The 14,522-nt window shown below is 41.4% G+C and overlaps 1 protein-coding gene across 3 annotated transcripts in view; it reads right to left on the reverse strand.

The window, feature by feature from the left end:
- The window catches only part of pde4cb (phosphodiesterase 4C, cAMP-specific b), an 88,401-nt gene that overhangs the window by 9,517 nt on the left and 64,362 nt on the right, over positions 1-14,522 (reverse strand). For all 3 annotated transcript variants that reach the window (XM_076088208.1, XM_076088207.1, XM_076088209.1), the window contains 6 exons: positions 7,039-7,230; positions 4,840-4,876; positions 4,274-4,347; positions 4,140-4,189; positions 3,834-3,946; positions 1,663-1,756 (listed from right to left, as the gene is read on the reverse strand). In XM_076088208.1, the coding sequence (XP_075944323.1) occupies positions 1,663-1,756; positions 3,834-3,946; positions 4,140-4,189; positions 4,274-4,347; positions 4,840-4,876; positions 7,039-7,230 (560 nt within the window). The remainder of the gene's footprint in view (positions 1-1,662; positions 1,757-3,833; positions 3,947-4,139; positions 4,190-4,273; positions 4,348-4,839; positions 4,877-7,038; positions 7,231-14,522) is intronic.

The raw sequence follows: 14,522 nt of genomic DNA on the forward strand, positions 1-14,522 counted from the left end.
ATATATTATCAGAGCACAACAAGGTGTATATGAACAGAGCACCAGTAGTAGAACAGCTAAGGATGATGGGTAAAACCTGTCAGCTTCTCAGGAGCTCAGCATTGTCTTGAGCTTGATGACAAAGCGCTTCTCGTGTATTTCCAAATGTGGGTTTGAAAAGGCTTCGTCACGTCTACAGGTTGGAGATTTATTTTCTTACCCACAGCGGAGCTCGTAATCCTTTAAGCAAAAGCGTGGAAATGATCAAAGCAAGGTTTCCACCAACAGTATCAACATAATCTCTGTATGACTTGTTGACACAAAGGTGCTGTCCCAGCATACACGATAATGTTGAAAATGACTCATCCGTATTCGTACAAACCAAGGAAATGATCCCATTGTGACATCACAGACAGCCTGCTTTACCTCACGTCCACATCTCATCCTTAGTATTTCACATCCACGTTTTTTTAAATTAGCAAAACAGCAATGATATCCAGATCTGAGCCCAGATACAAGCACACGCCACCACAAGGATGCAGAGAGACCTGAGTGGCAGCGTCACACGAGGCGCTGTCTGGCCTCTCTCACCTCTCTCACAGTGCCTCCTCTTCCTCACACTCAAAACCACGGGGTTCATTTCCAAACGCAGTCGGGCTTGACGCCGAGGCGCTCATGTCAAAACGGCAACCGAACGACAGCTCCATCCTCGTTCGGCCGGACCTCCATCCTGCCGGCAGGGCTGCAGAAGACTGAGCCTCCTATTGATGCAGCACGCCGTCTAATAATATTGCACCCTGTTGCTACGACAACGCCACACAATGTGTCCGGGAATGCTGTCTGTCGCCGCGCTTCCTTCTCTTTTCGGGAAGGAAAAATACTCACCTTCTCTATTCCTCCCTATTAATAAACATCTCATCCTTCCTCTCCTTTAGAAACATGCTCTCTTCATATGTTTTAGTTTTAAAAACCATCCTCCTCTCTTTAGCCCTGAAAATGCTGAAATTCTCCTCTCCCTGTTTCTTTATAAATCCTGTTTCACTTCCTTTCCATCAAAAGCAATCTCTCCCCTTTCTCTTTTTCAAAAAATCTTGTATTTTGTATCTTTGACTTCTCATTTCTTTAATATCCACGTCTCTTTTTTCATTACTTCCTTTCAATTTCCTCCTCCATGTAATCCTTATTTAAATCCTTCTCTCCTCATTGTGTCTTTACTTGAAAACATCTTCTCTCCTTTTACATTTAAAAGCCCTTCTTTCCTTTTCTGCGCCTCTCTTCCCTTCCCCTTTTAAAACATATTTCTTCTTTGCTGAAATGAAACACGAGTAAACTATTCCAAATCCTTTAAAGATCTCATTTTCTCCCACCACCATTGACAGCAGTCAATAAAACCAGGCGACGCAATCATGCAAATGCCCTTCTCCTTTGTAGCAGAGCTGGGCAGCACCACAGACATGTTTGGGATAGTACCAAATGTCATTTATTATATTTTAAGATATTTTGAGGTACCAGTGAGAGTTGACTAAATGTGCGCATCACAGTATAAGACAATACAATTCAACAGCACCACAAAACTACAGCCTCCAAAATGACCAGTTGAATCAACATCACTCTAAAAATCACAACTTTTGTCAATGTAGACTTCTTTGCTTTTATTGATTTACATCTGGCAATAAAACTCACCTAGGAAGGTGTGGGCGATGAACTCTGACACCTGATTCCCTGAGCGGCTTGTCTCTGATAGCTGCGTCAGCTCACGGTTCAGCATCCTCTTAAACTGTGTAGACACAACAAAGAATGTTTAGTCCAGGAAAGACTGCAGATAAACGTGTTAAAATACTCACAAAGACAAGGTGCATGTGTAGCTTGTTTAAACATCACTATAGGAAGTAAACTAAATTGTGATACAGTTATAAAACTAAACATATGAGGTATTGCGATTCAACAAACTTACACCATAATTAATATAAGTACGGACATTGAAACCATGGAGGTTGAAACCATGGGAAAAAATGTTTTGCTGTACACTGTTAAAAATGCATATAAATGTTTTAGGCTCCACGTAAATTAACTTAAATTAAAACATAATTAGTAAGTAATGTATTTACAGTACATTCATGTTATTTGGTTGGTTGATTAAATGTATGCTCCATTGTCTTTGCTGTGGTTAGAAAGTTAAACACCAACATGTAGGGGAACTCCAGCATTGCAGCACAAGTAGACTGATTTTAGCACATTTATTTCTATGTCTATATAGCCTACAGGGCACATTTACCCTTTTATTAATAAAAGAAGACAAGCTGTAATATCTCTAATTCCTCTATTAGAAATCTGCACTGTGGTTGTAAAAATCATTGGTGAAAGTTTTTTAAACACAAAAGTGTTCAGTGTTCCCCCTGAGTTTTATCGCAGCGGTAGCTTCCACACTGATTATGTAACAGCTTTGGCACGTGGTGACTGAGGGAGGGAGGATCTAGGTGAGAGAGTGCTGCAGTGGCCACTATGTGACACACATATGGGCACAAACAAAAACATACATACTGACATGGATCATAATCCTGAAGCTTTAACCAAAATGTGCCTGTTTATCATCTGGTTTACTTCTCCTGTAGCTTCTCAACACACCTGTTCCCTCTATCATGCTTTTCCTCAGGTTTTCTGCACACCATTTCTCACATGCACACACAATCTCTAATGCTATATATACAAATAACATGCAGCATATTCCTGCTGCTGTAAACCAAACACCGCTCTGAATTATTTTACATTACAAATTCATGTCAGCTACTCCCTCTAACATAGATGTTTTCTGCCTTTTCCCCCACAATTTCTGTTTCTCATACACACTCACACACCTACATACACACACACACACACACACACACACACACACACACACACACACACAATCTCAACATTCAGTCTGTTTGCAGATCGGGTCCTGAGTCAGATCTGACGGGCACGCTCACTCAGCATTCCGCCCCCCTGCAAAGCCTGCACTGCCGATAGATCCCAATGTAAACAAGGCAAGCCAGCAGCGCTCCCGTCACTCACCTGTCTGAGTCTCCAGCACAGACAAACGCAGAGAGCCGACGCAGGCATGTCAACCCACGCATGTTGATGTTAGAGGTCCCTAAAAATCCAAAAACGACCAGCAAACAAGTTTGCTTGCTTAGTGACGAGCTGCTCACTAAATTCTGGTCCACGCTCAGCAGGAAGGGTTTTGGACAAGAAGAGAAGTCCGTTTGGAAATAAAAGTTCCCACAGTCACATGTCCTGTCCTAGAGGTGCAGGGGGTGTCGGAAAATAAGGGTGGGGTGGGGGAGGTTGGGGATGTGGTCTAGCATCGGGGAGGAAGGGTGTGGACAGCAGTTGCACATCCAGCTACTGTCAGTTAGAAACATAAAGCGGGAGAGGCTGTGAGGAACCCCCCTCCCCCGCCCTGCATGCTGCTCTCCATTCTCTGTCCAATCAGATCCATCTGGCTTCAGGGGCTGGGTTGAAGGGGAGGGATCTGATTGGCTGACTGGGAGATGGAGGAAGACTGAGTGTAGCAGTCAGACGGTAGAGAGAAGCGTGACGGTGGGAAGCGAGGAGATGATGAACTCTTTAGATGGAGGAAGAAGCCATTCATGAACCCGAGTGTTTCTGGTTGTGTTGTGACCTGCTTTTGATTCATATCTGAACGCTAAAATTAAAATCAGTCATTGCTGTCATGACAAAGGGAAGCTCAGAATTAAATTGTAATAAATTGGAAACTCTTTTTTTTTATATAAAAGGCTTTGCTTACATACACCTCTTAACTGACCCATTCTGAAATATCCTCGATGAAGATGAGGCAAATGTCCTCTCACCTTATTAGACGCCATCTCGCCGACTGAGTGTCTCGTCTGCAGCGTCTCCAATTGGTCCAGACACCAGTCCAGCTCTTCTAGTGTCTCCACCGCCAGCTTCTGATAGGGCTCCTCTGAAAGGTCAGAGGTCACACATACAAATGTTACAGGTCAGTTGTGGGACTGCTGTGAAAACATCCATGTTGAATTTTGTCAATCACACTATGTATTTTATGTTAAGTAATATAGCAAAGTATCTTCGTAAAAAAGAATGTTTTTACATGATAAATCTGCAGTGTCTCAACACACAGGGATATTAACACTGACCTGTAAGACATGGCTTACACATGGATGGCTGGTTGCTGCTTGTCGGACGCCTGGAGCAAGTAAACAGTTGAAGTGTTAGCAGAACAAGAACATAACAAGCAGTCGGTCATTCAGTCAGCTTTTCTTGTTCTTACTTGTTTGTGACACGATCTTGCAGATGTGTCAGAACAGCAAAGTTAGTCCTTACTGTTCGAAGACTGGCAAGAACCTAAGAAGGAAAAAAGCGGAGTGAGTTTTGGAGCTGTATGAATGTGTACAGATGGAGACACCCGAGACATGTCCCCCTTAATATCAGGAGTAGAGTACAAACAGTAGTACAGTTTGTAATGGCCGAACATCCATCCATCTAGTGTATCATCGATTAACAGCTGGACTAATGAATCAATCAGATGAATACAATGTCATCAGAAGAACTGCATATTGCAGCAGCATGTTCTACAATGAGGTAATTCCTAGTCAAGACCCAACTAAAGCTTCACTGGCAAGAAGTACACAAATAAATTACATTCGGTTGTTCTACAGTAAAACTGTCCCTAATGCTAAACCCAACTTCCGGTCCCCTGCTGTACAGGTTGTTTCTGGGCCACTTGGTTTGGATTGTGTATTTTTGTTTGACTTGTCAAATTTGATGAAAGTAGCCAGTACATTAATAAGGGAAATTTCTGGTCATACAAAACCGGCATTACAAAAGGCTACTAACCTGTGCAAATGGAGTCACTATCATGTCTTCTCCATACCTGTGAAAACCACAGACAAACACATATAGAGTGAAAAAGCAGTGTGTGAACCCATGTGATACAAAAAACCCAAATAGAAACACACAAACAATGACAACAAATACATCTGTTTGTTGTCATCATCTTAATGTGAGGAATGTAAAGGAAGAGTGAAGAGTACAGTGGGTTACGACCCTAGCTTGGTCTCAGGTATCACACTGGACATAAGGAGGGGAGATTATTTTAGTTAAACAAATATTTCTTAGAGGCAAAGATGCAGCTTACAGTTAACCCTCAGAGCCAAAGAACCACTACTTTAAATAAGTTAAAATAAGATAATATAAGGGAAGGGAACATTTATCAATATTGCATACGCATTGAGGATTAATTTAACCAGTCCCAATAAACCTGAATTAAGTGACGTTTTTAGGATAAAATCCAATGACAGAAATGACAAATCGTAGCTCATTGTTTTGGTTGTCTGGGCCTTTGGTTCTCATCAAGCTTGCCATGTAAAACGAGCAGTTGTTTCCAGCAAACAAGCTCAGACAAGATGAGTGTCTGCTACCTGTCCAACAAGAAATGGAAAGAAAAAGACAACTTAATCCAAGTGATTGATAGAATTCTACTGTGGCATTTATAATATTTGTGTCAAGAGTTGGTAGAGCTAAAAGGCATTGGAAGACTAGACACTTGTCTCCAGTGGGATGCCAACGACGCCTTTCACTGGATGTGTAAGTAGAAAAAAGATTGCTAATAAGTTCTGCATTGACAACTTAATAACCCAATGTATGGCCTTCATTTCTATGAGGCTCAAAATCACTTAATGCTGATTGGTTTCTGTTCTTACATAAGTTTTTCCTCCAAGATATGTATTTGTACAAAATAGATAGATCTGTATTGTGCATGGGGTGCTGCGAAAGCCAACTTTTGAAGAGGTAGACATTTTCTGGAAGCTTTCAGGTGTCAACATGCTCCTCACAACCATTCAGACTTCAGGGTAAATCCATGCTGCCAGTGTCAGAGTGAATCTGTCCAGCAAACATTTTGACATTGAATAACTATAGATATGACAGCCTGTGTGTATTGTTTTGTGAAATTAAATATCAAAAAGATGTATTATCAAATCACCAAATGCTTTTGCTTGTGATACCAGATCACCATCTGTCAAATGCTTGCTGGGACTGTTAAAAATACTTTGCGGGAGTGATCACTTTGGAGTTGAGCATCCACGATATGTTCTTCAGGTCGTAGTAAGGGAAAGGTCACGTGTAAGGGGGGTGGAGGGGTGGAGGCGTAAGTGGTAGTAGGTTTGGCTCATGACAACATGGCAAAGCCCAAACAGGTGGACGGACAAATCACAGCAGTCTTTACACTAGGTCTCACCGAGGGAGACAATTGATTTCCCAATGCTTCAATCCCTCCTCCCTTCAAAACAAAGGAGCGACAGCTATTGGTGGTCGAGGCCCCATTTACACTCTGGCTTCAAATAGACTGCTAGCTGCACAGAGAGATCTTTAGCTCTATAAACAGGCAGAAACTGAATGAAAAACTTCTGAGCTAAGATTATGGTTTTGGCTTTAGTTGTACGTACCAACTAAACACGACTGCTGTTTACGCTGACAAACATGAGCTCTGCTGCCAAAAGCCTCTTTAAAGCCAGACGCCACAAATGCACTTTTTAGGGTGTAAATAGGACATGAATAAATATTAACAATCAATTACAGTGTTTCCCAGTGTGTCCATGTGTCCTGATGCTACATATTGTGTATTCTACATATAAATTGAGGGCATGAAATGGAAAATGAGTTTCTTTCCCAAAGGAAAGAGTCACAATTTAGAGCTTCATTTTTAAAGTTTGTACAAAAAACAGTCATTCAATTATTTATTAAATAATCTATTATTAACCTCAAATTTTCACTGTGGAGGAACATTGCTACTGAGGGACTTGGGAAACACAGAGATTAAGTAATGTGTTGGTATCCAGGACCAGTACCTCTGGACCCAGATACAAAATATGAAAAATAATATCTTTAAACATCAATCTTTTGTGCTGTGAAGCAAATAGATTTTCCTCCAAATCAGCAAACCCACACTGTAAAATGCAACATGAAGTAGAGGATAAAGGCTGGCTGGTTTATTTGGTGTTAAAATGATACAGATATTATATTTAAAATACTCACAGGTCGCTGGCAGTAGACGAGTTGCGGGACATGGTTTTGGGTGAAAGGTCGAAGTCTGAGTCGGAGCGGTAGAGAAAGGACTCGCGCCGTTGACTGTGGGGAAAGTTGGCCTGAAGTACCAGCCCAGAACCCGGGCTAGCATGAGGGTCCAGTGGACTGCGTCCCACCGAGAGGCCATTCTCCACATCAAAACTACAGAGAGACAGAAGAGAAACATAAATACTACCGTTACCGTTTCTGTAGTTTCCACCTGCCAGACTGCTATTCTATTTCACTTCAATATACCTTTAATTTCATGACTGATGCTATTATTACTACTACTACTACTACTGCTACTGTTACTAGTACTACCACTATTACTGCTGATGCTTCTAAACTACATTTGCATACCTCAATATCATAAGAGAAGTACATAACAAAAGCAGCTATATCAAATTGAAAAAGAAATAAACAAACAAAACAAAAAAACACAAGAGAGTAAAAGATTAAAAACATGCAATGCAACATAGATGAGGGTTGTCTCTCAGCATTGCATCCAAACCATGGATACCCAAATATAAAACTGCTCCTGTAGCTGCTGACGACAACACATGATGAGGATAAGACGAGGCCGAGATAAGCTACGTATGATAAAAGAGACCGGAGCTGGAAGTACATGCATGTCCAAATATCAAATGTTTTTCAAATACAGCAGCATGTTTCTTACAACAAAGTATCCCAAACATTCACAATTATTATTGAAATTATAAAATCACACAAGAACAGGATGTGTGTAAATATTCATGCGGCAATATGAAAAATCATCATAATAACAAGCACAAAACACCTTGGTTTGAAAAGGATAAAAAGGTTGGATTCAAATTGTCTGCCCTGACTGTGAGAGGCTTTATAAACAGGTGACCTTGTGATTATTCGCTTTTCGCAATCAGACGCACACCCACACACATCTTTCCCTCTGCTATCTCTGTATGACGTCAACGCTGACTTCATGCGTGGTGCGTCACCCCATCGCATCCACCACATTGAAAGGCACCCCTATCACTGAACACAGTACTTAACGTCTACAGGTATCATTTTCAAAATTGTATTTTATTGGTATGATCAAAATGAAATTGTATTTTCAAAAATCTGCCTTTTTTTTTGCCAGCTGGATTGAGTCCAACTCCTGAAACCAAAAGGTGTCACAGCTCGAGTCTGCCCCGATTTAATCCCTTTCAATCCTTCCGATCAAGAGGACGTCAGCCTGCAGGGCCTGAAGAGGGTTTGGTATCGAACACATTCACTCAATGAATTCCCTTTTACCTAAAATTGTTTCAGCCTCACCGTGGTCTACATTTGCTCAGTGGTGCTGTGCCTGGCTCAAAGGACACACAGACTCGACGTCTGAAACTCTTTTTTTAAAGAGTGCAATGAGCGACCACTTGGTTACAACTATTCACTTCTTCTCTGACCTGAGTTCTACAACAAACAATATGTTTCCAACAATGTTAGATTATATAAAAAGAATGTATAGTGATTCGATTTTAAAGCACCTTTATGTGGATACTTGAGGGGTAATTTTAAGGTATTTTTATGTATTTTGTGTGAGTTAAATCAATTGGTATCTGTTATAATCCCCTCCTCCTTCCTTGGTGATAACAATAGAAAACAGAGCAATGGAAGGTTGGTTCCCTTTCTATTTTTAGCTCAGCCTGCCTCCAGCGCTCCAGCAATAGCAGTGCCTGATAAATGAAAGATGGCTATTATGCAATCGATGCTGAATGAAAGACATAATTCACAGAAGCAGAGAGACACAGAGGAGGACGAGGTGGGGATGATCAAGAAGGCTGTATCCAGCACAGTGATGTGGCTCAGCATCTCACAGCTGATTGGTGGGACATGGCAGAGAGGAGGGGGAGGGCTGCAGCAGGGCTTACCTCAATGATAACACCCCCACCCCCACCACTCCACTACACCTCACCCAACCCTATTTACACCCTCACCATCCCCCTGGCCTCAGTGTAGTCGGCCGTGACGAGGCCCCATCAGAGGAGACCAGTGACGTCAGAAGCTATAAATAGATCTGCCTGCCAGGAAAGAGGGGAATGGGAGACTTGTGACGGAGCTTACGTAGATACCCCCCCCCCCCCCCCCAGGCAGGGTGCAGATGATTTCTCCCCTCCTCATGAATACATACATGAAGGATTTTCTTTTTCATTTTGATTGGTTGAGTGCTTCTAGAATGACTCCAAGTAGAAATACAAGACCATATACTATACTATCTCTCCGTTCTTATACTCCATATTGTCTTTTAAACTTTTACTCAGCTGCATCTCTGAGTGAGCAGGTAGGATGCTGAAGCATCACTGCTCAAGGACACTTTGACAGTGTACATGGCTGCTACTAAGATTGAGCAAGGTCAGACGGTCTCATGGTCCTTAATGCAGTAAAAGTCAGTTTACTTTTTTGTTGATCTGTCATGTCCGTAGTTTTTACAGCGTCAAGAGTATATAGGGGTGGAAAGGACTATCATCATATCAGAGGTGGATGACACTGACTGGAGGATTAATCCCATTTATTGGATGTGCCCTGCTCTTTAAAGCCTCGGTTATACTCCCAAACGGACGCTTGCACGAACAACTGCGTACACCACTAACGTGTAGTAGTTCAGATTATACGTCTGCTTGGAGGACGTGTTCCACACATGCACAGTAAATCACTACGCTATCACTTGCAGCGTATGCAACATTGAATGTATATGAAGATGACTGCAACAACAGATTTCGTAACACAAACTATGATGAAGTAATGCCCCCGATGACAGTGAGAAAAGCTGTCGGAATAGTTACATATTGCATTAGAGTGTTTCAGTAGACTTACTGTGATTTTTTTATGTTTTTGGTGGCAGTTTATTTTCACAGATTCACAATCATCATTGAGCTCAGCAGCAGCTGCAGTTCTTCTGAGCTCACTGCTGGTCAATGGCATTCATTCTCATTCAAAAGTAGCAGAAGCCAACAGACCTCTGAAAGGGAGACAGCTCCCACTGCCGAGGAAAATATGGTACTGCAAGGTCCCATAAACAAGGCTCTGCTCAAACCTTGGGTATTCTGCTCCATCTTAATTGTGTTTATGTGAGCTCTTCTTTTTATTATTCCTGACGGTATTTTGTTGGTCATTTTCCTGCAGGACAATAGGGCTAAAAACCAGCTGGGGCAATAAATATGTAAAATAAGTTGGAACGTGCATTCCATTATTTTTCTGTAAAGTAAAGCAATTGTACTCAGCACATTTATTTCTTCCCATCACAAATAATATTGAGATCAAACCAACAATGGATGACAATGATATGGGTCCTTGAGAGCATAACAAGTTCCTGCTGCAGGAAGGAAAACTAATGTAAGCTGTAGAACAAATAAAGGATATCAAGCCAACAGCTAGAAAGGACAAAGGTTGGGCAAAACATTTCTTTACAGTTTAAAATGTAAAGCTGTTATAGAGAGTATAAAATACACTTACAGCGGAGCCCTTATACTAGTACCACCTCTACAATGCGTACTACTTGTTATACCACCACTTCTGCAACTAGCTAAGACAGGCATTCCTCCTTTAAACAGACCGGCAGGCAGGCAGGCAGGCGTCTTGTGCAGTTGCAGCATACATAACAAGTTGACCTTGCTCTGTCTCCTGCCTCCAGCATTGTTTTCCATTTCTCTGACGTAAATGAAGGCTCCCTTTTCTCTCTTTAACTATGTTTTACTAAACTTTTCTCACACACAAACACACGCAAGAATGCACACAAACACACACACACACACACACACACACGCACACACCCCTCTACACCCACATCCGATCTTCTGCTTTTGTTCCCAGGATGTTTAGTTTGCACCTCGTCCACATATTGAAGAGGAGGGATCTTTTTTAAACCAACCCAAAAAGATTGCAGAGTTTAAAAGCGGTAATCAACAAAGTTTCCATTTTATCATCAGGCAGGATAAGTGTTTGCTAATTTGTCTTAGCTGAAAGCTGAGTGATGCTAATAATTACTTGATGAAGCAATATGTCAATCAACATAAAATGATCTTCTGAAGTCAAGCAGAAGAGCCACGCATTCACTACTTTGCCCTCCTTAGTTGTGAGGATTTGCTGCTTTACTCTACTTTATGTGGTGGTAAACTAAATATCTTTGGGTTTTGGGCTGTTGGTCAGACAAGACGAGCTATTTCAAGAGTCACCTTGGACTTCAGAAAATTGTGAAGGGCATTTTTCCGTATGTTCTGAAATTGTATGGACTAAAATATTAGCTGATTAATAGAAAAAAATGATTAGTTGCAACCTTACTGTTTTAAAGTTGGTGCCGAGATGATAGACAAATCTGTTTTATCTACACTTTGATATGAAAATAATTTAAGAGATTAACAGTCATACTGCAGTGAACTGTTACAGCGTGACACTATACTAATCTAAAAATGTCTATCAAGCTGTTGAACAAAGAACTGCATTGATGTCACTCAGAGCATTTAAGTAACAGTCACTTTGACTTTAGGCCATGCCCAGAGACAACTTTTTTTAATCCAAGGCGGACTTTATGTCATCCTTATGAAGGCTTTTCTCAAGGCTAGCTTCTGTGACTGCACAACAACTTAGAACTTTAGGAAATGCAAAGTACAATCAGTTCCAGTTATCGTCCGTGCAACCGTGTTTGTGATGTGCTCATGGGAACCAGGGCCGAGGGATTTAAGAAACTTTCTGTTATGTATGTGAGCGATACAGAAAGCTAGCATCGAGGCCAGATGTTATCTGATGGGGGGGATGACACAGATTCAGGGTTAAAGGTCAACCCACACACATGCTCCCTCCTGTTTTCTTTCCTTGTAGCGTGGGAATTGGCTTAGATGGTTAAAGCATCACACCAGGAAGGAGGCAAAAGGTGAGGAACCAGGGAACACTTGATGTGATTTGCATGCATGCCTGTGAGTGTGCGTGTGCCTGTGTGTGTGGGAGTCAGACAGTTCAGGGAGTAAAAGGGGGTTTGTTTGCTTTACACCTCAAACCTATTGTACATTTGATTTGAAAGCAAAAGAAACGCACCCTGCTTCCCACTCATCCAGCCCCCTGCCAAACAGATCTTTCCTCCTTAAAACCACCACTGTGTGTGTGTGTGTGGGATGGGGGGGGGGGGGGGGGGGGGGTTAATATACTCATGACAGCGCACAAAGAGGGAGGACATGTTGGGCAGCAGGACTGGAGAAGAACAATCAGGACAGTTATTCATGCAGATCCAGGTCTGTGCATACTATAGCAAGAAAACAAGATCATCCCACTTGGTTAAATCCATAACGACAGTCTAGTGTCCAAGCTATCTGTTTCAGAGTTAATCACAAACACTCCTCTTTATTGAAGGAGCAGTATCTCCCCCCTTTTCTTCAACTTCCCATAACTACCTTTTACTGATGAAATAAATGTTTATTCTGAAATAAATCTTGATAAATCACGAGTTAATAGTTAAGACACAGACCATGAACGTAAGGCTGAGCAATATGATCAACATCTTCCATCACAATATGTCGTCTCGATAACAATATACTGTATATCACGATATAGGAGGTTTTCTTGTAGGTTAATAAATAGTCTATATGAAATAACCACACGGTATAAGACTATTGTTGTATACTCCTGAGGGAATTAAACACTTGACAGTATTTTCTCCCTTAATTAATAACTTTAGTGTAAAATGAACAGTTTCAAGTTAAATTAAAGAGAAAAATAAAAAAAATATTTCCAGCTATACACCGAGTAGGTTTACGTGAGGCAATAGTTTGATTTATTTCAGATTTTCGGGGAAATTTGAGATAGTACGTGCGTGTCAATATCAATTTAGACAATGCAATTGTCTATTGCAATATCTTGATATATGATTTAATCATGATATGATTCCATTGAAAGATGATGAATTATTATATTGAATTATCACAGAGCCCTACATGTCTCTGGTTCGAGTGCAGCCAGGGATCTTTGTTGCATCTCTCTCTCATTTCCAGACTTTTTATATTGGTGACATTGCCCTGACTAACATTAATCGACTTTTTACAGTTACTCTTTCACGTCTCACAGTAATAACACTACTGGAAGCTCTTCAGATTGTCACATAGGTCAACATCAACAGCAAAAGTGCTCTTGAGCAAGGCAACCAGCTGCTTCACGGTGAATATCGCTAGACATAATAATACAGCAAATAACATTCAGAGAAACTGAAGACACAACAGACATCCAGAAAATATCACTGCAACCACAAAGGCCTCAAGATGCTATAGTTAACTTTATTGACAGGATCAGAAACAGATAGAAATCCACAAGATGAATGTAAGGCCACACACTGCTCACTTCCAGTGAGAAAACAGAAGAAAAAGAAGAAAAGCCGTTTGTTTTACCACATTGCATCAAAGACATGGCGACAAGACGTGCAAGCTCACGGATCCATTCACTGCAGTTCTCTCCTCATGGAAGCAAATTTCAACAAAAAATGAAATTCAGCAAAATACACTAAAAAGTGTGCAGGACTTGTCCTATATCCTGTCTTGGGTCATTTGATTTATCACCCTGTACGAGTTGAATTACTGGAGTCTTACTGTACATCGGTCTACTGCAGAGAGAAGAGAAGTGAATGTTTCCAAACATGCAAAGATCATGAAATGTTACTCTTCTTTTTAAAAAAAAAACTACTTCCACTGTTGTATACAACCATATTGGATTGAGTGCCACACCTCCATGACGAGCCAGTTGCTCTTTCCATCCACCTGACCAACCAGAGCAAACACTCTGTGTCCAACATCAACATCTGATCTCAGAGCAACTCATGTCTCTCTAAATATAGCCAAGGGGAGGAGAAGGTTGCACCGAGTCAAGCCAGCTGCTGTGTTATTATTTTTCGTGTGACCTTTGACCTACAGGCAGAGGAAGGACTCTTAGAAATGGTGGAAGGCTGTACATTGCAGGCCTTGATCCAAATCCTTGGGAGTTGGGAGGTTGGCCAGAGCTGGCAGAGATTCGTTGTTTGGTCAAAAATACTTTTGCAAGGCAGTTGTTTGCTGTCCTGGGTGTTTGAACTGTGGTGCTGCGGTTAAAGAACAAACTTACAGAAACAATGATGAATTCTAGCAGACTGGCCCTTTAAATATGAATGTGACTGGGGTAGTGCTCAAGTGCTTAAATCTTTTGGAGTGCTGGGCGCCTCAAAGGTTGATTCACTTCTCCGGACGGGTATTGATCGTGGAGTCTATGTGCAGTGATTAGCTCTGTCCGTCCAGCCGGGGAGAAATCCATACAGTGGCTGATCAGCATTAACATGATTAGAAACTGGTTAGTGTGTGATTATAGCCCCAGCAGTAGAGATCTAGATTTGGCTCCAGAATCGACCTGAAAATCAAACAACCTTACATCACATTGGTGAGCAACTGGACAGGCTGGTTCAGGGCACGAACACACACACACACACACACACA

The sequence above is a fragment of the Anarhichas minor genome, unplaced genomic scaffold (genome assembly GCF_050575085.1).
Source record: "Anarhichas minor isolate MPS153535 unplaced genomic scaffold, ASM5057508v1 ptg000010l, whole genome shotgun sequence".
NCBI classification, from domain to species: Eukaryota; Metazoa; Chordata; class Actinopteri; order Perciformes; family Anarhichadidae; genus Anarhichas; species Anarhichas minor.